The sequence below is a fragment of the Bombyx mandarina genome, chromosome 01 (genome assembly GCF_030267445.1).
Source record: "Bombyx mandarina strain Sakado chromosome 01, ASM3026744v2".
NCBI classification, from domain to species: domain Eukaryota; kingdom Metazoa; phylum Arthropoda; class Insecta; order Lepidoptera; family Bombycidae; genus Bombyx; species Bombyx mandarina.
Window position 1 is genome coordinate 16,251,246 of NC_143208.1, and position 25,230 is coordinate 16,276,475.

Here is a 25,230-nt window from a genome sequence, read left to right on the forward strand (position 1 = left end):
TCGAAGCGTTTTTTTTTTTGCAAAATGTACTCGAGCTCGTCAATCGCGTAGCTGTCGAATGACTGACTACATTGTACATATTACATAACGTTATGTAATCCACTACCGGTTTTGTTATCAGCTAACATAAATTACGTTATTGCTATAATTAAAGGCGTCTTATTATTAGCGTGTCAATCTCTTATTGGTTTCATTAATTTCAATAAAGTTAATAGCTTAGGTTAGTTTGATTTTTTTGTAGGCCTACAGTGAAACGAAGATAATGTTTATGAAATTTGTTGGTGATGTAAAGTAACTGTCCTAAAAATGTTATTGGAAACATAACTCATAGTTTAACTATAATAATATAGGACGTCCTTCTTCGGGTACGGCCTGGCATTGTCAATGTTCATGAGGGATGATATTCAATTATAAACGCGAGGACGTTGAGCTTATTTTATGTAAAAAAAAATACATTTTATCAAAGCTTCTAAGCTAAATTGGAGTAAACGCGGGACTAAACTACATTAAATAGGTTATTATTTTTAATTATTATTTATTTTTTATATTTATATTATTTATATTTAAATATTAATTATTCTTATTTTTTATTATTATTTAATAAACACGATTATAGAACAGCCGTCAATATAATTGTTCTGTTTAATTCCTTTGAAGGTATTTCGTTTTGTTATAGGAACAAACAATTATGATTGTTTCGAGAATCGAGATTTGCTTGTACGGTATTATGTGTAATAATAATTGTATACTCAGCGGAAATGGATCATTCACGAGCCTGTAAGGTTAATAAATTACAGCACAAACAGAACTTGGTTTCATTTTTGAGTACGCCTCAATATATTTCCAGTCAAAAATACGGTAACAATCAATAAATGAAAAATATCTATAACTAGTCAGGTCATAAGTATTGTCACACAGTAAAAACTTTTCTTTTAGAATGCTGGCCACAAAAAAGTTTATTGAATTCGAATTTCGAATTGTTCATGAAAATAAAAATGTATACTTTTAGAATCTTACTCATTTTTAAATATGGAGTGGACGCTTAAAGAAGACCGTGTTGCAGTTATTGCGTTGCAACGTTGCGGTTACGCGCCAATTCAAATTTTTAACAAACTGAAAAATTTGAATATAACCACTAGATTCGTTTATCGTACCATCAAACGATACAATGAAGACTCTAGTGTAGATGACAGGTCAAGAAGTGGTCGCCCTCGGTCTGTTAGGACTCCAGCAGTGATAAAAGCTGTGAAGGCGCGAATTCAAAGAAATCCCAAACGTAAGCAGAAACTGTTGGCCCTTCAGATGGGGTTAAGCAGAACCACGGTAAAAAGGGTGTTAAATGAAGACTTAGGGCTTCGGGCATATCGAAGAAAAACAGGACATCGTTTGAATGCTCGTCTAATGGACCTGAGACTGAAGAGATGCCGCGCTTTGTTGAAGCGGTACGCGGGAAAAAAATATCGGGAAATTCTTTTTTCGGATGAAAATTTTTTTACCGTAGAAGAGAGCTACAACAAACAAAATGATAAGGTGTACGCACACAGTAGTGAAGAAGCGAGCAACCGTATTCCGCGTGTCCAACGAGGTCATTTTCCATCCTCGCTCATGGTATGGTTGGGAGTTTCTTATTGGGGCTTAACAGAGGTACATTTTTGTGAGAAAGGTGTAAAAACGAATGCAGTTGTGTATCAAAATACAATCCTGACGAACCTTGTGGAACCTGTTTCTCATACCATGTTCAATAACAGGCACTGGGTATTCCAACAAGATTCGGCGCCAGCTCATAGAGCGAAGAGCACACAAGACTGGCTGGCGGCGCCTGAAATCGACTTCATCCGGCACGAAGACTGGCCCTCCTCCAGTCCAGATTTGAATCCGTTAGATTACAAGAAATGGCAACACTTGGAGGAAAAGGCGTGCTCAAAGCCTCATCCCAATTTGGAGTCACTCAAGACATCCTTGATCAATCTATGTTTTGTTAAGTTCATTTTGGTATATGAATGGTTACATAATGAATAAACTTGTTTCAATTATTTTACATTAAACATGTGACAGAATTTATGACCTGACTAGGTATATATAAAAATGAATTGCTGTTCGTTAGTCTCGCTAAAACTCGAGAACGGCTGGATCGATTTGGCTAATTTTGATCTTGAATTATTTGTGGAAGTCCAGAGAAGGATTAAAAGGTAGACAAACATGAAAATGCTCGAAATTAAATAAAAATAGTAATTTTGTTTTTCCTTTGATCTGTCCCCCGTAGGATGGATTCCTTTTGTTTGTTTTAAGTTTATTTTATACAAAAGCTTAGGTTTTTTATTTATCGATTGAGGCACTACGAAGTCTGCCGGGTCAGCTAGTATTATATAAATCCCGATGTGTGTCGTAAAAGACGACTAAGGGCTTCCCTGAAGAATGGGTAGTAGTTTTTTCTGAGTATTCTACTAGCGCATTGCGATAGACAACATACATTAACTGGTGGTAGGGTGTACTCCCTAAATTAAAACCTAAATGGACAGTATTTATTCGGATTATTTTCTCTATTTATCTATATTATAGTGTTTATCTGTCACAAACAGAAGGAGTTTTATTATTTGAATTAATCAACATGTCTGTACAAAAAAAATTGGACAAGCAAGCTAATGAAGTCTCTAAAAAATTACACTTAGCCTTATACTTTCTTGGTAGCGATTTGTTCGTCTTTATTACCGGACTCCGTTTTAATATCATTCTAATATATCACAAATATTAGCACTCAAACGAGAAAACGCGATGTATAGTCAGTCATATATAAAAAATGACAGGTTCCAAATGTTTTATTTTTATTTTTTATAACATAGATAGGCGGACGAGGTCACGGAACCCTGGTGTGAAGTGGTTAGTATCACTCATGGACAACGCTAGATGTTAGAGGCTTAAAGGCTTAAAGAATGATCATGTCACAGCGCAGTGCTTTCGAAAGAGCGTACAGTGCTCGCATTAAATATGAAAAAAAAAATGAACCACTAATACACTGAAAGATAGTTTTTAGTAGTCGTCGTGGCCTAACGGATAAGACGATCGGTGCATTCGTGTTGAAGCGATGCACCGGTGTTCGAATCCCGCAGGCGGGTATCAATTTTTCTAATGAAATACGTACTCAACTAATGTTCACGATTGACTTACACGGTGAAGGAATAACATCGTGTAATAAAAATGAAACCCGCAAAATTATAATTTGCGTAATTACTGGTGGTAGGACCTCTTGCGAGTACGCGCGGGTGGGTACCACCACCCTGCCTATTTCTGCCGTGAAGCAGTAATGCGTTTCGGTTTGAAGGGTGGGGCAGCCGTTGTAACTATACTTGAGACCTTAGAACTTGTATCTTAAAGTGGGTGGCGCATTTACGTTGTGGATGTCTATGGGCTCCAGTAACCACTTAACACCAGGTGGGCTGTGAGATCGTCCACCCATCTATGCAATAAAAAAAAAGACTATTATTGTCACTTTGTGGTTGTCAGACACATGTATGTAGATAGCGCATGCAAACATTAGTTTTAAGCTAGTTAATTAAGCAAAGGAGGTAAACAAAGTGAGAGGTCCGCAGCAGCAAAAAAATACGTGAGTACTTTTTAAGCCCATAACGAGCTCAATACGTCAATTAAAACGTCGTGCACCGAATCGGATTGAGCGTTACGCAAGACGTCTGCGACACTATCGCTGATCTCGCGGTCTGCTGGTTTCTGAAGAAAGCTAGGTGGGGACCTGTATGGTTGAACGCGTGCGGTCGTCGGTCAGTGTGTGAGGTGCTAGTGAGCGAGTGAGCCGCGACCATCCGACTTAAAGTAAGTGTTACACTTTCGTTTGACAAACGTTTTCTTTGCGTGACGGGGTGATGGCGTTGCGATTTTATTAGCACGGCGAATTTTTTTTTTTTTTACTTATTTCGTTTATATTCGGGATACCGGTTATTATTAAAATCGTACTGCAATAAAAAAAAATACTTAAAAACCAAGAAGGTTACTTATTTTAAGTAAACAAATATAAAAAACGAGCTTTCATTTAAAATTAAGTTTACAATAACGGAAACTAGAATTATATTTATTTATCGAATATAATATTTGAATATTTTAGTTCCGAACTTTAAACAAAATATCGTGTACAAACAATTGTTTAATAACATCTAATAGCTTTTTCACATGACAGTGTAATTTAACACTTCGCTGACACGAATCAATATGAAACTTTTGAATGAGAGCTTAGAGTATTATTACGTAAGAATTGTTTTTTTTTTCATTTTGTTTAGCGCTGTCTCATTTAAAATCGGTTTTGTTAATTTGAATTTCAACACCGTCACTTTTTGAACAACAATTCCGGGTTGCAAAAGTAGCCAGTGAAGAGATTCAGTTTTTGCAATACCTCATTTTTATTCGTTTCAATAATTTCCGAGCAACAAAATGAACGAAAATAACGCGTACAGAACGCTAAAAATTAAAGGATTGTTTCAAAAAAAAAACCCAGAAAAACTAAAATAACCAAAATACTAACAAAAACTAACCTCTTTGTAACCATTTCTTACATTCATAGTGCGAAGGTTAGTTTCGAACCAAATCAAATCTGTTTAATAAAGTTACCAACTCGTATCCTGAAAGACGGTTGGTAATACATCTTTAGACATGGTTCAATGAATAAGTCGGCGGACGGCATTGACAATGAATGTCTTTCCGTGATCGAGTGTTTGTCATTCTGCGTATTTACGTTGGACAGATTAAGAAGATTAAGAATCATTGAGAATAGTTATGGCGTTGAGTAGACAACAAACACATTTTTGAAGCTGTCAATGTGTACTATGCGGTAACTGAGGTTTAGTAACCTCATCGAGCCAAACCAACGTTGCCGCAAAATCGATTACCGACTACGGTAATCGGTTTTGCGCGACAGGTCTTGCGTGGCTGATGCCACGAAGCGTCTGGCGCGCCATTCTCAAGACGAAGTCTCCCGGCAGGAATTAGAAGGAGAGGAGGACCTAGGTATTCCTATTCTGTGGAGGCGCTAGGGTCCGACATAACCTGGTCTGTTATCCCCCTCGACCGGGTATCCGTAAACGGATTTCCTCAACGTTAAAAAAAGGATAGGTCGTTATCAAAAATAATTATAAAAAATCGATTGTCTGTAAAGTCGGTTTACTGACGATAGTTGAACGTGACAACGTCGTAAGAAAATACGCCTCAGAGCGAGGTAACGCCGCATGAGTCGGCTCTATCGAATTATAAGACGTTGTCACGTCAAAAGAAGAAATCCAATATAGAGTCATTAAGACCTTTCTGTTTAGAAGAAACAAACAAATGGACAGAATTATTTTATCCACAGGGGCTTGCAATATACCCAGGTCAGTAAATCAGTTTGACAATGATTTTATTAGATCTACCCATTACTTACAAGTTAAATGGTGATACAATAATTAGGAATGGGTGTGTATAAAATTTAATGATGGATAAATGTGACGAGAAAGTAATAACAAATCTTTCTTGTAAGGGTTGTCACTTGATTTAAAAAATTGTATTGACTGACTTGGGTATCTAGCGTTCCCGATTGATGCTCCAAGGGTAGTGGGCTCTATTCGCACATCGGAATACCTTTCATTTGATGAATAAGTTTGTTTGGGTGATATCTATAATAGCATAATTTTTATGTAAACCTATATAAGTAAGTATGTATATGTAATTTGCGCTAGTTTGCCGTCATATGAACGTGTATGAGTCTCGGAATATATTATTTACGTTCAAAAATCCTCAATCTAATTTCTAAAACTAATATGAGATAACGAACACAATTCTGACCTTTCAATAACAAACATACCTTTGTTCGTTCTCATAGGATTTAATGCAAAAATCAAAACGTCTACGATTTCCTACCTACCTACTTACTACTAACTGTATTTCTTGGTCATAAACAGATTATTCGAAATACTGTTCTACTATCCTAATACGAGTTTTAATGTTAGATTATATTCAAATCCGGTCAGCACAGGACCGGTCGATGCGGCGAATCTTGTCCAACCACGTCCCCATTCCAATTGCCCATGTACAAAAACGAACAACGTCTATTTCATGACGATGATGAAATTCGACCAACTACACTCGATCGAGGATCAATGTGGATTGGCTATTATGAAATTTAAGTTCGACGGGACAACTTTTATATTCAATAGCTCGAAGTTATTCCTATTACAGATATTCAGATATTGGTTTATAAACTTTTCATTGACATGCGATAATGCTCGTGACTATATTTTTTATTATATATCGACTGAGTCACCTTTCAAAGCAAATGCATGACCTGCTTCGCGACAGAAAATGCAGTAGCTACACAGATGCTTTGAAACGATTTTACTTTGTAATTAAACTAACGAATGCAACTGACCGATTCGAACAATTAATCTTTGTCCCACTAGCGATTTAGCATTCAGACAAGTGAGAAGAAGGACAGCGCTAATGAGTAATTGAATATATTTCTACACGGCTGGTAATTCTTATTAAGTGAATAATAGATGACGTAGTCGGAATATCGAACATGGTCCCAATCCCAAAAATGTGTCATTTATTATAGCATCCAAGAAAATGGCAGAACGTATTGTAATGTATAAGTATCGGATGGGTATGTTAATTCTTACAATTTAAGGGTTAAAGGCTGAATATGTATTTGAGATTTTGATTTCACGCCCGGACGTGGTTGACGGCATTCGGGTTTGTGATATTTACGAGCTCCGGTTTGAAATAAGGTGGGCCGTGAAATCGAACTGCACATCTAGAATAATTATAAAAAATATTCTTGTTAGAGGCTTTAGGTTTTTTAGTTCACCTTTTTATTCATAGTTCGCTCGGTATATCATAATAGACCTCATTTTAACAAAACAAGAATCACGGAAATCCACATTGCTTTCGCATGTGCTTCACTGCTATGAGGAAGATAATAACAATTTTATAAAATGTCATTTTATAGTTTTAGAAGTAACATGCTTGGTAGTTTGAGAATTTTTATTATAATAGAAAATCGAGAAAATTATAGGAATGATACAATTTTTACTAACCAAAGGATGAATAAAATAAAACTTAAGAAATGCAGTTATTCAGAACCATAAGTTCGCTCGCACTAGATTCTTATTAATCCCGGATCTTCCTCCGCTCCTATATTTTATTGTTACATTTTCAACCATATAACCATACCTTTTGAAAAATATTTTGCCTCCGAAAAACACAAAAGTACAAAATAACATTTAGAAAAAATCATATTTCACAATGATTTCCTTATTAAAAAAAAGTAGTCAAAACAGTTTCAGGGTTGGTACTCTTCTATGCTGTAACGTGACAATTGCGTATTTAATAAAACGAAGGTGCGAAATTTGGCTTTTAAACATGGAGAATATGATCAAATGTATCATTTTTCGTAATCAGCTACTACTGACCGCGATTGCGAGAGAAACTTATTCGGTTATGACGAAAAAAATAATTTACTATGTGGTCGCTTGTGGTGGTGCGCCGAAACAATTTGTAACGAGTATTCTTCGTAATAAAGGCCGTCTTGATATCTTATTGTGTTTTTCCTTTATTTCGACATCGAAACAATGTTTGAGCTACATAATCAACCTTGTTTCCTTCACGCTTTGTCAACTTTACAAAAAAAAAAAAAAAAGAAAATGACATGATTTGTACGGTTTGACTTTTTGAAGAGTAAGTTGCATACGTCTTTGCCTTAAAAATAGTATCGTCAATTATATTAATGTAGAATCATAAAATAAAACCTCCCCTGTTCCAAAATATTCTCTTCTAACAATAATTAATAATTAACACTTTTATTACGTCTTCCTCATTTTTCGACCGTCCTCGCCATCTTCCAATTCTCTGTCATTCTCTTCTCTCTTTCTTTCCATTTTGTCTCACTCACATCTTAACGCTCCGTTTCACACTTTTTTCATACGTTCCATTCTTACTAATCCTACATTAATAATAGCACGGGTGTTATGGCTCAAAACTAAAATGATGACAGAATGATGCCAACCGGTGTGATAAAACCTAGATTTCTATTGGGTACCTAATGGGTTTTGGCTAGAGTGGTTTTGAAGTATCAGTTCCAATAAGATGCACGCTTTGTTTGAATTGAGTGATGTGACTGCGACCGACAAGAACCACCATTTCTAAGTAAATAGTAACCCGACCCGTAAGTAACGGCTTCGACGAAGACGCTATTTCACCATTTGTAAGAAGCTATTGCAAATTCTGAGAATTTATAAACGCTTAAATTACTACATAACGTAGCAGGTAATATTACGATCAAGCATTATGCAGAGTAAAGAAGCATGTTTTATGAATGATGTAAAAAAAGCAGTGACTGTGTATTTTTTATTGCCATTATAGCCAGCCAAGCAAGCACATGGCCTACTTAATGAATAGTAGCAACCGGTGCCTATAGCTCTGTTATCTATTAATATTAAATACCCGTTCTAATTTTTTTTTATTGCTTAGATGGGTGGACGAGCTCACAGCCCATCTGGTGTTAAGTGGTTACTGGAGCCCATAGACATCCACAACGTAAATGCGTCACCCACCTTGAGATATAAGTTCTAAGGTCTCAAGTATAGTTACAACGGCTGCCCCACCCTTCAAACCGAAACGCATTTCTGCTTCACGGCAGAAATAGGCAGGGTGGTGGTACCCACCCGCGCGGACTCACAAGAGGTCCTACCACCAGTAAAGTAATTCAAAACTTAAAGTATTATTATTAAAATATTAATTTACATTGCACGAAATAATCAACTAGAATTACCTCCGTTATTATAAAAGATTACGATAGTAAAAGCCCAGCAAATTGAATCCTTTCAGTGCACGTAATACTCGTACGTGTCTATTTTTTTTTTGTACCCACCACTGAACGCTAAATTGGATTAAACGCAACCATAACGCGCAATTAAAAATTTCAGTCGCTAAAAGAGCGCGTATCGTGTGAACTCGTAAAATATACCGAGTATTTACGAACGTAGTTCAGTTGAGCATATATGTATACCTTTCAGAATATTTTTTATTTTGCATATTAATTTTTTTAAAAGGTTCTAAAGGTTATTTTCGAAAATAATACTCATTTCTAGGCATATGCGGCCGATAGTAGCTTCGGTCAACTGGATTTATATTAAATTTAAAATATATTAGCCATTTAAAATCAAGACTGAGATTTGTTGAGCTCAACAGTTCTATGATCTCCGTTTACAAAAATATAATCGTAGATTTCCTAGATTTAGTGATCAGTTGTTTAGGAAGCAAGAAAGGGCAACACAGATCCAAGTATTTTGTACTCTAATAATGTCTTTTTGTATTTCCTCCGTCGCCAAACTATTATTTAAAACTAGCTGACCCGGCAGACTTCGTTGTGCCTCAATGGATAAATGAAAGAAAACAAAAGAAATTCGTCCGAAGGAAAAACAAAATTGTTCTTTTTATTTAATTCCGAGCATTTTCATATTTATCTACCTTTGAAACCTTCTCTGGACTTCCAGAAATAATTCAAGACCAAAATTAGCCAAATCGGTCCAGCCGTTCTCGAGTTTTAGCGAGACTAACGAACAGCAATTAATTTATACCAAACCAAAAATATTTCATTGAATAAAAGAAAAACAAAATAGTAAGTCAAGACTGTAAGATATATAAAGAAACTCATGCATTCATGGACGTGTATGTACGTGATTGCCTTCTTAAGTTTCAAGTGATCAGTCGAGCAACATTAGCGCGTGGCAAGTAAGGTCTTCACGCGTCTCGTTCATTTCGCTTTAAGATTATTGTGTCATTTTACCACACCCACGCATGTGATCGCGTCTTTAGAACAAATGATTCTACCTCGTCCAGCATGTATGAGTAGAGTGTGCTTTTGTTACAGTTCTAAATATCACAGATATAAAGTACCTATTGTAATGAAATAGAGTAGCTATTTAATACTAATCTTTTCCTATTGATATAATATATAAACTATTGATCTACATAGAACCTATGAACTTGTCGTTTGACAGTAATGATCATTTGAAACTTAATTTGTCTATGGCTGGAAATAAAATGTAGATTCAAATTAATTTTATTTATTAACTAAGGAATTCTATTTTCAAATTCAATCATTTATTTATTGATTAGTGTTTTGTTCTCTCTACATTTGTATCTTTATTTATCAAATTCGAAACAATAAAAATACAAATAACTATGGAATGAGAGTTCCGACGCGGTAGCAATGGCGCACAAACAGCTCACTACATTAATGACGTGTACGAAGTGAACACTACAAACGAATGCACGACCGGTTGATGCTTCGCTTCCGAAAGGGAAAAAAAATATTAAAAAAATCTCCAGTGGTCGCCCGAATGAAGTTACTTTTTTACAATACTGACGATTTGAAACTTAATTTATGTATGCTCGGCAATACATTCTAGATTCAAATGAATTTCATTTTAAGAAATCTATTTTAAAATTAAGTCATATGTTTATTGATTAGTGTTTTGTTTTCTCTAAATTTCTATATTTTCATCAATGTGGACACGATAAAAATACCAGTATTTGTGGGGATACGAGCTGCGTTGCGTCAGCAATGCACAAACAACTCATAACATTAATGACGAATACGAAGTGAACAGTGCAAACGAACGCACGACACGTTATGAATTTAGTCGCTCCCGAAATAGAAAGTTTGATCATAAAAGTTCAACACCTTAGTCACCCAAAACTAAGGATAACAACGACGAATTAAGAGCGGTCGTCATGTTGATTAGACCCCGGTTCAGCACCTGGGCAATGCACCAAACGAAAACTTATTCCTTAAAAAAGTCATGATCACTGTTTGTTTGGTGGACTAATGCAATTTTTTTTCTTCTTTTTTTTCCTTTTTCTTACCTAAGCTGAGACCCTTGAGAGGCTATACCAGCGTAACCTTAACTAGTGAGCTCACGGGGCTCAAACCTGACGACGTTGCTAACACGAACCCTAGCAAGAGCCGGGCTTCGCAGAATCTACCACCGGATCGGAAACGCGACCTACTGAGAAGATCCGGCGAGAAACTCAGTGGGCTAATGCCAGTATAATTCATCACAGCTTCTTAACTTCTTGTAAATGGCACCAGCATTACTGCAGATGTGTACTTGGGATGGTGATACTTGTGTAGATGGGAATAGGACACAATAATGGAGAAGCTTACGAAGTAATTTTCTCATCCCTACTGCTCCTACAGGACAACGCTTGACCTCATACGGCAAAAAAAACGGTCCCTAAGCTACAAGTGCTAAAGTTGGAAGTTTTTCGTCATCCGCCTTAGTCGTCAGACTTTGCGACGACAGACGTCTTATTGCTATGCTAAGGTTTGGACAACATCACTATGGTAAATACAACTGATGGTTTGAAGAACTGTTTGCCTCCCGTAAACCTCACTTCTTCAAGTAGGGCGTAGAAAAATTAGCACTGCACTGGCAGACATGATTTGATACCATAGGTGCAAATTTTGGTTAATAGGAATAAAAAAGTTTATAAAAAAACCGCTTTTATTTTTTATATTGAAGTCGTCGTGACCTAAAGGATTAGAAGCCCGGTGCATTCATATTGAGCGATGCAACGGTGTTTGAATCCCGCAGGCATTTTTCTAATGAAATACGTATTTAACGATTGCTCACGATTGACTTCCACGGTCCAGGACATCTTGTGAATCCGCACGGGTAGGTACCACGACCCCAACTATTTCTAACGTGAAGCAGTAATTTGTTTCGGTTTGAAGGGTAGGGCAGCCGTTGTACTGTTGAAACTGAGACCTTACAACTCTTGTCTCGAGATGAGTTGCGGGATTTTCGTTGTAGATGTCTATGGGCTCCCATTACCACTTAATACCAGGTGGGCCGTGAGCTCGTCCAACCGTCTAAGCTAAAGATATACATAGACACTATAGACTATAGACAGCTTCATAGGTAAAGATCTAAATTGAGATCCCGAGTGAAGAAACTACGCTAATCCGTCGTATTAAAAAGTAATATTTAAGAAAACAAATTCAGTCTGATATGTATAAAGAAGATCACAAAGCAACTATTTAAATGAAGTCTTTTTGGGTTGACGATGCAATCACACGGCCCGCAGAACACGCGTTACATGTTAAATATGGCTTTCATCATATATTAGGCTGGTAGGCAAGTTTGAACTCTCTAAAGTGTTAATTATGAATAACCCAAAGATCATTTTAAGTAGGTATTGATTATGCAGTTTATGGTTTTCAAATATCGTAACATGGTTTGAGGTTAATGTTAAGTTAAGAAATTCTATATAGAACGTTCTCAATAGGCTAAAACTTGTGTCCACATATTTTTATTCACTTATAGTTGGGTTGACTATCACACGATCTGCTCAATGTTTACTGGAGTATGTAGACATTAGAGTCTAAATACTTCGATTCGCCTTGAGACAAATAGTCGAATTCTCAAAGAACAATTATTCAAATTGCAACGCAAACTTTATAATACTCGAAAATTTCACACAAGGGACGTCATTTAAGGCAAAAGCACTGTACACTATTAAACAACTATTACCAAAAAATGACATCATAATTTGTGAGTATATTTATATAAAAAAAATGTCTTTAACATTTGGTAGGCCGTTATAATATAACCTTTATAAGAACGGTTTCTGAAAATGGATTTTGGTGGTTGGTGTAAATGATAAACGATGATAGACGTCAATGAAGGCAGGCGCGTCAATTAGCGTTTTGCTCAACTATATCAAGAGTACAGAAGACACGCCGTCTCAAGTTTTTATTTGTGTAAATAAATTTTGTATTTTAACTAGAGCTACAAGGTATTTATTAAAATAATCTTCTTAACCGTACCTTGATTAAACTACGTTGAAATTTTAACTGAATTCAAGCTGTACTTAGTTGAAAGTAATTTTACTTTAGTGGAGAAATTTGGAAACCCGAGAGCAATTACGGCTCGCCTTAAAACTGGATTATAATTTTTCAATATGTATTCGTCGGCGAACTTTGCACTAGTTATCGAGGAATGTTGTTGGATTTAAGTGTCTTAAGAAATGTTGAATATTAATGGAACACGAGGATATATTGAAGAAAAAAAAAATGGTGTTGCACCAAAACGGTTAATGAAATCAAGAATATCATAACATAGATCGAGGATATAAATATCATGTGTTCAATTTGTTGTTCTTTTTATTATGAAGCATAAATAAGAGTGGTTATAACCACGTTTTACTGGTGGTAGGACCTCTTGTGAGTCCGCACGGGTAGGTACCACCGCCCTGCCTATTTCTGCCGTGAAGTAGTAATGCGTTTCGGTTTGAAGGGTGGGGCAGCCGTTGTAGCTATACTTGAGACCTTAGAACTTATATCTCAAGGTGGGTGGCGCATTTACGTTGTAGATGTCTATGGGCTCCAGTAACGACTTAACACCAGGTGGGCCGTGAGCTCGTCCGCCCATCTAAGCAGTAAAAAAAAAAGAAACGTATCAAGTACATTAAAAATAGATATATTTCTTCTGGAAGATATCATGTTCAAATCAACCGCTAAGTTCGTTTACATCACTTTATTTATTATTATTCTAATAAATTAAATATCACTTCTAAATCTAGATTCGCATGCTAATGGCTAACGAGGAAGCGACAGAAATCAAATCTATGAGTGAGTGAGTTGTTCGAGCGACAATTTGTTTATGAATTCATACGGAATGTAATTAACACCACGGATCCGTGTGGGCACAACGCTTTCACGTTGCAACTTCATCTGCTATTTTAGACGGCATTAAAGACGATTTCGCTTTTTGTCATGTGACAATGATTTTATCGGTAAAAGTTTATTCACATCATAATCTAGAAATCGCTAACTGCGTTCGATTTTAGTTTGGAATTTCTAAACATTTTATAGTTTACTCAACGATCGTATTATTTTTTGGAATTTCTAGTTTTTGTAATTCCGGATTAAATTAAAACGGTTTCTCTGGTATTTTGTTTAGATTTGTTGACTCATTGTGCACGCGAGTCTTCGTGGTCTCGGAAACAGTATGATAATCAAATCAAATTGTCAAATTTTAAAAATTAACCAGTTATAAATATCGCGTCCATTATATTATTGAATTGGCAAATTTAGCGTAAGCCACAGAGGACCGTGATTTTCTTTCATCACTAATTTATAAAATTAATGCAATGAATGGAGTGTTCATTCTTTATAAAAATAATTGTGAGTAGAATAATTCGATATTATTAAATTCGAAATTATTGTATTTTAGTTAGTATAATATGTATGGTAATATAGATTTTTAAATAAAAGTTAAAGAAAATAATAGAAGCGTTTAAAGCCGGATGCTTACGTTATTAAAAAATCACAAATAAATGACCGGAACGAGTTACAAAAAGACAGTAATTAATTTGAGATTAGAGCACTGTTGGTTTCCATACAAAGACATCGAACCTCAGGATTCAGGCCGTACTTCCTCTGAACTACACGAGCATCACTTGTCTACACCACTATTATGTAATCATGCAGGTATTTTAGGTATCTTAAGTAGATACTACGATTCTATGTTCCTTGTTACCTTGAATATGATTCGAGATGTTGATTACATGTTTCTAGATTATGCACCGCAGTAATGCATTTCGGTTTGAAGGGTGGGGCAGCCGTTGTAACTATACTGAGACCTTAGAACTTACATCTCAAGGTCGGTGGCGCATTTACGTTGTAGATGTCCATGGACTCCAGTAACCACTTAACACCAGGTGGGCTGTGAGCTCGACCATCCATCTAAGCAATAAAAAAAAAAAAATAGTAAGGCTAAAGTGAGTTTGATTTTATCCTGCACATGATAGTACATCGGTTTCCCTATTTCTAGGTATTAAGACTGCTACTCCCTCCTCCTCCTCAACTCCTTAACAAACTAGATGATTTGGATGGTCAGATACCGACACAGGCTAATCAAAAGAAAGGCATACAATGTGTATAACTATTTAAAAAAAACCAATAACCGCCTTAATCGGTGACGAAGTTTTGCCGTGTAATCATCATCATAACCGTTGGTTGCATGTGAAAACGCGCAAAATGATTAAGTGAAATTATTCAAGAGGCGAGCCGACGTTACATAAAGCATTAGTCTTCCGGGCAATGTTCGCGGAATTAAGTGATACCCGTTCATTTAGAATTTCTTTGATTTTCACTTCTTGTTTTATCTATTATGTTTCGAGTTCGGTTTTGGATTTAGTATGTTTTATTAAACAGCGTCAACCTCAGCGGCTAAGGGTACGTCAAACGTTTAAAATTTATTTATCAAAATAATATTTTTCAATATCGCGATGGTTTTTTTTTTCGAATTTTGGAAGTAAAAAAGTCACTCGAAAAAAATTGTGGTCGGTTACGAAATGTTTTTTTTTAAATTTTTTTATTGCTTTTGTAGGCAGACGAGCATACGGCCCACCTGATGGTAAGTGGTCACCGTCGCTCATGGACGTCAGCAATGCCGGGGGCAGAGCCAAGCCGCTGCCTATCATTATAATGATTCACATTATAATGACAATTAATTGTGTTTCTATTTCAAATAAAAGTATGTACATATATATGGCTTTCGATATTCCAAATCCAATGTTTCGGATTTTTGCACAAATCAAAATAAATAAAGTATTGTTAGTAATGGCCGAACTTAAGTAGCACCAATATTAATTTTGATATTTGATTGAAGTTTATAATTATAATCATAATTACACCGCTCTTGGATATATTAAACTCCTCTGGCGAGTTTTCCTTATAGGGCCAAATATATTTCGTCAACACCCTAGTTCTCCTGCTATTTATCAACACAATAACCCTAACGTAATGTAGGGATTAAATATTATATTATTGCCACAATTTAAAACAATTTACATGTCGCAATTAAAATTGTGCGCGTGTTACATGTAATGCAATAGAAATAAGATGCTCTTTACCAGGTCAAGGTAGTAAGTAGTTAGTTAACTCTGATTATAATCATAGTTTTGTCTTAGTGTTTACATAGAACGTTCTAGACTTGACGTTCTGATGCAATCCAGTTTTTCGATAAGCTTTAATGAATGTTGCACTGTATTCAATAGCTGTTTTTGTTTCTTATGTAGATTGATGGTATTTTTAAGCTATTGCACAGATTTTATCGAGGGCTTTGAGCGCGGCGACTGAATCAAGAAATCCCGTAACGAAAATAACCTGACACCCCCACTACGCCTACTATGTAGCTTTCGATATTGCTACTATGTAGCTTGCGTTCAACACATTCACACGTTGTGCTTGTGTAGTGTTTGTGAGAATAAGTGCGTGGCGTGACGTCACACTGCATGCGCATCATGAAAAGTCTGCCCATCTCTCTCTCGCGCGGTCTAGCTTATGAGTGTGAAGGGGACAGTTAAGGTTTTGCTTTTATTAATGTTTAATATAGCGTGGTCTTGTTTTATTATTGTTTTAATATTAAATTATCATTGTCTAATTATAATTGCAAAAGTTGATAAAAAATGCTATGCAATAGGTTTACCGCGGCAGTTCCCGAGTGCCACAGGTTTTATTTCTTTTATTACTTTGCATAAAAATAATCTTGGATTAAAGCATTTATTGTTTGCCTTCTATGGTCGATAATGGCAACTGACTATTCATCGTAGACTTCAGTATTGCCAGAGGGTACCTAAGCTTAGGATTTTGAAATGCTCATTTGTAAAAGGGCATGTTGGAACACGTAGGTATTACAATCAAAACGTATTCAAAATGACATCAGAACTAGAACCTCCAAAGAGTTTGACTACAAGAAAACTTAAAACATGAAAATCGAATCAAATTTAACCTGAGATAATTTACAAAATTTATCGCGTTCCAGAATTATTTCAGGAACTAATTGAAAATTGAAAGTTTCAATTAACGGAACACGCTGCAAGTTATTAGAAATCCCCCCCGTTTAAGAGTTCATTAGGAGAGGCGACAAACTTTGGTCCAGTTTCATATAAACTAGGCTGAAGAGGATATCCCAGTAAACGAACTACTTGAAACTTCGTTTTCAAGGATTTACAAGTACAGCGTCTATATGAGAACCGAAGTTCCAGTGAACACTCGAAATTTGTAATTATTAATTAGTTTAGGATTATATTTTTAAAACAGAAAATGGATATGTGATGAAACGAATACTGTACATCCGTTTGTCTGTCTTATCTACACCACGACCGCGCATTAGCTTTATTCATACGCTCAAAGGACTGGTTTGAAGAGATATTTAAATAGAAGAGAGAATTTGAAAATGTGGTGGCCACATTTAACTACAAAAGAATGATTTTTTAGGAAAATAATGTGTGATTTTCTTGCAGTGACATATATTACAATATGATTTTTGTTGATTGCTCATTATACTATGTCACATAGTATCATTCCAGGTATATTGGTTTCATTTTGTGTGTGACGTGATTGCAGAAGCATTACTCACAATATGCTATGGGATATAACGTTTATTGTTCACGGTTCATTTATCGGTTGGGGTAAAGCTTTGTACATTTCTTGCTGGTACCTTAGGGACGATGTCTAACATAGTGACGTCACAGTACGACAATTGGCACGCAGTTTGGTTTGGCTAATATCTTCATTTCATATTTAATTTTGCGATAGCTATGTAGCCTGACTTCAATCTAGTAGGCGGCTAGTAATGTTAACATGAATGCTGACGTTTTAGTATGTTAATTAACGTGTGTTTTTTTTTTAAAGAGTATAATATTGAAGAGATCTATTTAATTATTATAGTTACTAACAAAGTGACGCCCGGACGCTCGTCAGCCTTTTAAAAAAACAAAATAAAACAAGTATCTCATTCTCGTCATGCCAGTTATGATCATTGACATATACATTATTATAGTTTTATTACTCGGTACGTTATTTTATTGTTGAACGTCGAATGCATCAGAGCAGAGCCATACCTTTCCGCAAATCCGCCATCCGGTTCAGTGAAGCAATATTTTTAACTGTGTCGCTAAGTGCCCTATGCCATCGAGAAGTGGTCCAAGTTAAAAACGAATAATGTCTTAAACAATAAATTATTTATTTTAAAGGTAGGACCTCTTGTGAGTCCGCGCGGGTAGGTACCACCATTCCCGCCTGTTTCTGCCGTGAAGCAGTAATGCGTTTCGGTGTGAAGGGTGGCGAAGCCGTTCTAACTATACTTGAGACTTTAAAACTTATATCTCAAGATGGGTGGCTGGCGCATTTACATTGTAGATGTCTATGGGCTCCAGTAACCACTTAACGCCAGGTAGGCTGTGATTTCGTCCACCCATATAAGCAATAAAAAAACTTAATTTTCAATTCGAATATATGAATTATATTAATAGTTTTTATAATGCTGAAGTGCAATGAAAAATGTTTTCTATAGAACATAATGAATTATACATAATCTATTAGGTATGTTCAAATGCGAAATGAATCACAGTAATCACACTTTCCCTAAAATAGGGACAATCGTTCAAATACTATGAAGGTTCGCAATCTGTGTTAGCCGATATTTATCACTCGTCTGATGAAAAAAATACTTTATAAAACACGCGTTATTAAAAACTACAATTAAAATCTATACAGAAACAAGGAAGAGGTATGCTACAAGATTTCTAACATTATTTATTTATTAGTTTTTTTGACGTGACAACGTCTTAATTTGATGGGGCCGGCTGCACGCACAAAAATACATAACTCATGCGGCGTTACCTCGCTCTGAGGCGTATTTTCTTATGACATTGTCACGTTCAACTATCGTCAATAAACCGACTTTACAGACAACCGATTTTTTTTACTTTCAGTTCAAATTTGGTTGTTTGGTTTATATTGTTTTTTTTTTGATAGTGTTTAAAGTACTCTAGAGAAGTTTGTCGATTTGCCTATTGAAATAGGCGAACATCAAGGCACATTTCAAGACGTCTATTGCCGAATAAAGTGTGATTTCCAAAGCGAGGCCTACAATGCGGTGAAAGGTTGAAGGGAAGAAAGGAGAAGGAGAGTCTGCCAAGCTTATCCTTAATATTAATTTTATTTAAAAACTAGCTGAGTCCCGCGATGTTACCCGCGATTATTATCGTATAAGGACAAAGCTAGTCTAAAAAAAGTAGCCTAAGTTACTTCTTATATCATCAGTTACCTATCAGTTAAAATACCGTCAAAATCGGTCCAGACGTTCCAAAGCTTAGCCGGGACAAATAGACTGACAAACAAAAATTGTAATTGGTGTATGTACCGTATATATTCATATGCATGTAGTAAAAAGCGGTTATTTCAATATTACAAACAGACGCTCAAATTTTATTTAAATGTATAGATAAATGAGAGTATAATACGCAAAATAATCGCTTCAGTAGTTGACCTGAAGACGACCACGAGACTATTATTATTTATTTATTGGTTATTTATTCAGGTGTTTCTAAGCATGAATTTATATCTTAATTCTATGTAGCTTGAACAGCCAATACTACTGCGAATAGTAGATGTGAAATTTGTTCCAGATTACACACGTTTTAAATTAAAAACAAGAAAGGAATGTCTGCTGTAAGTATGTGAATACCATTCTATATTATCTGTTATTGTTATTAGGTATGTTAATATATTAAATAAATTATTTGCATAACATATTCTATATAGCGGCGTTTGAGAAAAATTAGCATTCATTAAATTGTAATTAGTGTCAAAGCGAAATGGTCATAATTTGTAGAATACGTGCCGAGCTACTTTTGTTTTAGAAAAGACTAAGCTGTTTTGAATAAATAAATAAAATACTAAAATATGATCAAAGATAGCACTCAGAATAACCTAATTAATTATTGAATCGAGTTACTTACAATCATTAGAACGATCTAGCTCAAAAAATTTAAATAAGTAGATTTTAGATTTCTTTTTAAATAGTTATTTGTGAAAGTCAATTCAAAAGATAAATTGATTTCTAAGCAGACACATTGAAAATTAAAAGCTACTTTTTGACGTGACAACACGAAACAACAACAACACAACGTGAAAAAACATGACTCATGCGGCGTTACCTCGCTCTGAGGCGTATTTTCTTCTTATGACGCTGTCACGTCGTCAGTAAGCCGACTTTACAGACAACCGATTTTTCGGTTACGAAAAGTAACCACAAATGTTAATTATCAATCTACAAACAATAAATATTTTAATAAACATAGTTCCAAAAATTCTGTTTAACTCAATTCAGTATGCTTCGAAACGGTTATCAAACACGTTCAAAATATTTATTCATTATTCGGTATAGCCATTGAAGCAATAGTTCATCATTCATTAGTATATTAATGAGAAATATTTGGAAGTCATCACGTCCGTTGCATTCGTATCTAGCGATGCACCGGTGTTCGAATCCCGCAGGCGAGTACCAATTTATCTGATGAAATACGTACTTGACAAATGTTCACGATTGACTTCCACGGTGAAGGAATAAGATCGTGTAATAAAAATCAAACCCGCAGAATTGTAATTTGCTTAATTACTGGTGGTACGGCCTCTTGTGAGTCTGCACGGGTAGATACCACCACCCCGCCTATTTCTGCCGTGAAGTAGTAATGCGTTTCGGTTTGAAGGGTAGGGCAGCAGTTGTAACTATACTGAGACCTTAGAACTTATATTTCAAGTTGGGTGGCGCATTTACGTTGTAGATGTCTATGTGCTCCAGCAACCACTTAACATCAGATGGGCTGTGAGCTCGTCCAATCCAAATCAATCAAGTCTCATCTAAGCAAAAAAAAACATATTCGCTAAAAGCTTACGTTAAAGACGGAATCAAAAAACGCTACGATACGCGACCCGTTGAAATCGGAGATTAATCCCGGTTCGGATGCACATCCCAGCCTACTTACAACTAAGTATAAAACTTTCGATGGTTGAAATCTGGATAAGAATAGAGGGTTATTACCACTATGTTTCAATTAAAAAAAGTATTTTTACGTCGTGTACACACATTTATTTTGGACTTTTATTGAGATCTCGATCTTAGATTTTGTTATTTATTTACTAACGGTGAATATGCTCGCAGCTCATCCGGTCTTTAATTACTGAAAACGACAGTTATTACAGCGTGTATGGTATAAGGACAGACTGACCCTTCGACCCGAAACACAACACAAGCCAGCAATAACATGCGTGCGTATTTCGACGCGTTAATTAGCCCAATACTCTAGCCTTCTGCCTGTTAGCATAGAGTCCCTTAGTTCGCATTCTCGCATGGTTCCACAGACCGTGCGTTTTTCATAGCCACTGTCTTCTAAGAACATGCAAGGAAAAGCTTTCCATTTCTCCGATTTCGGTTATTTCTGCCATAGATATAATCACAGAGGAATGTTAGTTACACTTTTCCGGATCTTCTCAGTGGGTCGCGATTCCGATCCGGTAGTAGATTCATTCGCGAATCAATTTCTCTTGAGTTGTTAGGTCTCCTTCGGAGGCGCTCGGGCAGTTGTTAGCAAATCCCACCCCTCCTGACTGAGCCTTTGCTCGCCCACCTGTCCTGGTGAAGCTGGAAAGGCATCCGGGCCACCAGTGATCTTTCAATCAAAAAAAAAGCGTGCGTATTTTAAATAAGAACATAAAAATTAATGAACGGATACAATCTAAAATCTCGTATTACGATTACAGCTAAACGGTTTATTAAATTTAATAGAAATAACAAAAAAAAGTACTGAACTGAAAAGAAAATTTTAGATCGGAATCGTGTCGTGACTAATAGAATAATGACTAAATGGCGTTACTACGTTACAATTGAGATTATGATCGATCATAAAATGACTTATATAATGTTATATGTTAGCGATGTTTAATAAAGTTAGAAAGCATAACGTTCACATTAAAACTTCTTGAAAATTTCTCATCGTGTACATAGATACAAATTCTGAACGTAACTCTGAACGATTCTAAATAATATTATAAAAAAATGGCTTACGATATTGAATTGTAATTGATGACTACATATGATTATTTGGTCCATCAATTTATTGGAAATTGATATAATTTTATCTTGCTTAATACGGAACAAAAATGTGAATCATAGTCAATTATTGTGTGCAATAAAATAATATTGTAATAATATACATACATGCATACGTAATCATTAAGTTTAGTATGTTTTGTTTATTCTCATAAAGGGTAAAGCAAATAAGCACATTCAGTGTGCGTTCAATGTGTTACATGACAAAGTTCGACATTTGGCTTAAAAGATTTCACTTCAATTTACAAACCACAATGTGTTTGTAATTGTTTTGAAATGTCAAATTTAATAATTTCTTGAATTTGATATTGCGAATCTCAGTTTTATGAAATTCGAGAAAATAATTAAACGCTCGTTTATACGAGCGCTTAATTATTTTCTGCAAATCTGCAAATTCGCGGATGTATTTAATCGCGGGGAACCCACCGTTTAACTAACCCTTACCCATGTGTCAACCCGCTGAGTTTCTCGCTGGATCTTCGCAGCAGGTCGCGACTCCGATCCGGTAGTAGATTTATTCGCGAAACAGTTACTCTTGAATTGTTAGGTCTCCTTGGGAGGCGCTCGGGCAGCTGTTAGTAAATCCCACTCCTCCTGGCTGAGCCTTTGCTCGCCCACCTGTCCTGGTGAAACTGGAAAGGCCTTTGGTCCACCAGTAATCCCTCATTCATAAAAAAATGAACAACCAACTCTATCCTACTGAATAGAGTAAGGCGGTGCTATTTAGCTAGTGCGAGATGTCAATATGCCCGACCACCAGTAAATTTGCATATTTTTTGTTTCCGAACTGCTTATCCTTTAGGACACGACGACTCTAAGAATAGTTCCGGCATATTTAACTTTTGCATTGACAGTGAGCTTCGAATGCGAAAGAAAGGGACAAAACACGGAAGATCTCTGAAGAGATTTAATATTTAGGTGGAATGATAATAAAAAAGGGTACTTTTTGTTTTGATATTTTGATGTTTGAATAGATTTGTAATTTTTTTAACAGCGGCAACATTTTGCCTGTCACTTCTTGTCGATCGTTAGAGCTGTCAACACTATGAAAAAGTGGAGGTAGTCAAGAATAAAGATTGGCTATGGTGTCATGAGGGTCCAGGCGGGTGGCCGAACCTTCGGTTGGTCGCAGGACCCTCGAGGCGATTCACCCGGTCCTTTTGGGTTGAGTGAATTTTGGATGGGGCCAGAGAGGTAGCTCTCGCATAAGCCTTGGCCCTCTAGGCGTTTCGAGCCCCCCTCACATGTCAGTCTGGGGACCGGCGAGGGGGGCCTTAGAAGATGACGTGCAAGCTGCTCTGCACGCGTTCTACGCAAGAGCATCCGGGTGATGGAAGGCTGGCTATCGTCGACCCACGCTCATTGTGACCCAGCGGGGTATTCCGTGTGATAATCCATTCAAACCGGCGCTATCTAGGCGGGCTCTGGATAGCCTGCCCACCGAGAGGGCTGGTGGTCGCGGCGCAGACGACCACCGTTCTGGCGTTCCGAAAGTGGGGATGATGGGAGTGATGGGAATGATGGATGGGGATGGAGGGCAGAAGTCCGGCGATTCCTTGAGACAAAAAATAATAATAATCTAGTCTACGATTAAAAAATATGAATTAGAACAAAACCGATTGAAGCATCTAAAAACGTCATGAGCTTCAAGGGTGTTATTGTGCAAATATAACAGTAAAATTATCATGAGTGACGTTTCACTAGTAGTTTTATTTCATTAAGATGATTCATGTTTTTAATTATGAAAAGTAATCTGTAATCTTATACCTTTAAACGAGCAATTCTTGTATATTAATATATAATTTAATCTGAAATAATATAATCTGAATCTCGGAAACGGCTCTAACGATTTTCATAAAATTTTGTATACAGGGGATTTCGGGGGCGATAAATCGATCTATCTACGATTTATTTTCAGAAAATGTTGTTTTATTCGTGTTTTCAATAATCAGCTCCTCCCGACATCTATTGGCGAATAATAATACTATTTTTCTTAATTGAAGGCAACTAACCGCTTTAAAGACACAATAAGATGGCGTTATTAAAAAAAAAACCGAGCAAAGCTCGGTCATCGTCTAGTGTGTAATATTTCAGAAGAAAATTTTTTAATGAAAAGTCAACATTATTTTTTTGTTTTCTATATAATATACCACATTTGGCCAGATCGGTTCAGTCTTTCAAATGACGGGATTGCCAACGAACAGTTTTTCTGCTTTATAGACTAGATTTTATAAATGTATTCGCTCACGTTAGTGTAGGAAAATATAGCTCTCTTGGGAAAAGTACTTTTGTTATGGATGAAAAGTACCTTGTGCCTTTTCTATACTCCTGAGAATGTGTGTGCAAAATTTTATGATATTCAGTTAACAACAAAGTAACTTAGTAACTAACTTTCACATTTACATTATTTCAAAAGTGATAATATAAAGGAAACAAAATCATTGTTTTCCATAATTTGAAGTCGTTTGAAGTCGTCGTGACCTAAAGGATAAGACGTTCAATGCATTCGTATGTAGTGATGCACCGGCGTTCGATTCCTGCAGGCGGGCATCAATTTTTCTAATGAAATACGTACTTAACACATGTTCATGATTGACTTTCACGGTGAAGGATCCATCGTGTAATAAAAATCAAACCGGCAAAATTATAGTTTGCGTAATTACTGGTTACTTAGTAGGACCTCTTGTGAGTCCGCTCAGGTAGGTACCATCACCCTGCCTAATATATTTCTGCCGTGAAGCAGTAATGCGTTTCGGTTTGAAGTGTGGGGCAGCCGTTGTAACTATAATACATACATTTGAACTCATATCTCAAGGTCGCGGCGGCATTTACGTTGTACACGTGTGTGGGCTGTGAACTCGTTCACCTATCTAAGCAAAAAACAAAAAAACACGACCCACTGAGAAGGTCCGGCGAGAAACTCACTGCTTTGTGTCTGTGGGTTAATTTACTCGTAGAGCCCTTCGTCGTAAGCGACGGTTTCGACGAAAACGATGACCGGTGCTTGAGGTACCTAAAAGCACTATTAGTGGATCGGGAGGATCCAAAATGACGTGCTTAGAACAATTGCTTGGGAATTTTAGAGCTTAAATGAAACTATTCGAAGTCTTCGGGTGTCACATAAAGTCGTTACAAAAACGTTTTCCGAAACAAACAAAAAACAATATAATAAGCTCGTTAGTATCTCTAAAATAAAGTATTGATTAAAGTCCAGCGTTGATGAGTT

At 36.2% G+C, this 25,230-nt stretch overlaps 2 protein-coding genes across 24 annotated transcripts in view; one reads left to right on the top strand and one right to left on the bottom strand.

Annotated features, from left to right (window-relative positions):
• The window catches only part of LOC114252733 (coiled-coil domain-containing protein AGAP005037), a 316,019-nt gene that overhangs the window by 37,385 nt on the left and 253,404 nt on the right, over positions 1–25,230 (bottom strand). The gene's annotated exons all lie outside the window — the stretch shown is intronic.
• LOC114252735 (pentraxin-related protein b6) overlaps positions 3,666–25,230 on the top strand; it is a 57,502-nt gene continuing 35,937 nt past the window's right edge. The window contains exons 1-2 of one of the 2 annotated variants that reach the window (XM_089731276.1): positions 3,756–3,825; positions 19,522–19,564. In XM_089731276.1, the coding sequence (XP_089587402.1) occupies positions 19,556–19,564 (9 nt within the window). In that variant the 5' untranslated portion in view covers positions 3,756–3,825; positions 19,522–19,555. Of the gene's footprint in view, positions 3,826–19,521; positions 19,565–25,230 lie in introns of both variants that reach the window. The other variant, XM_028187348.2, reaches the window with a different exon arrangement.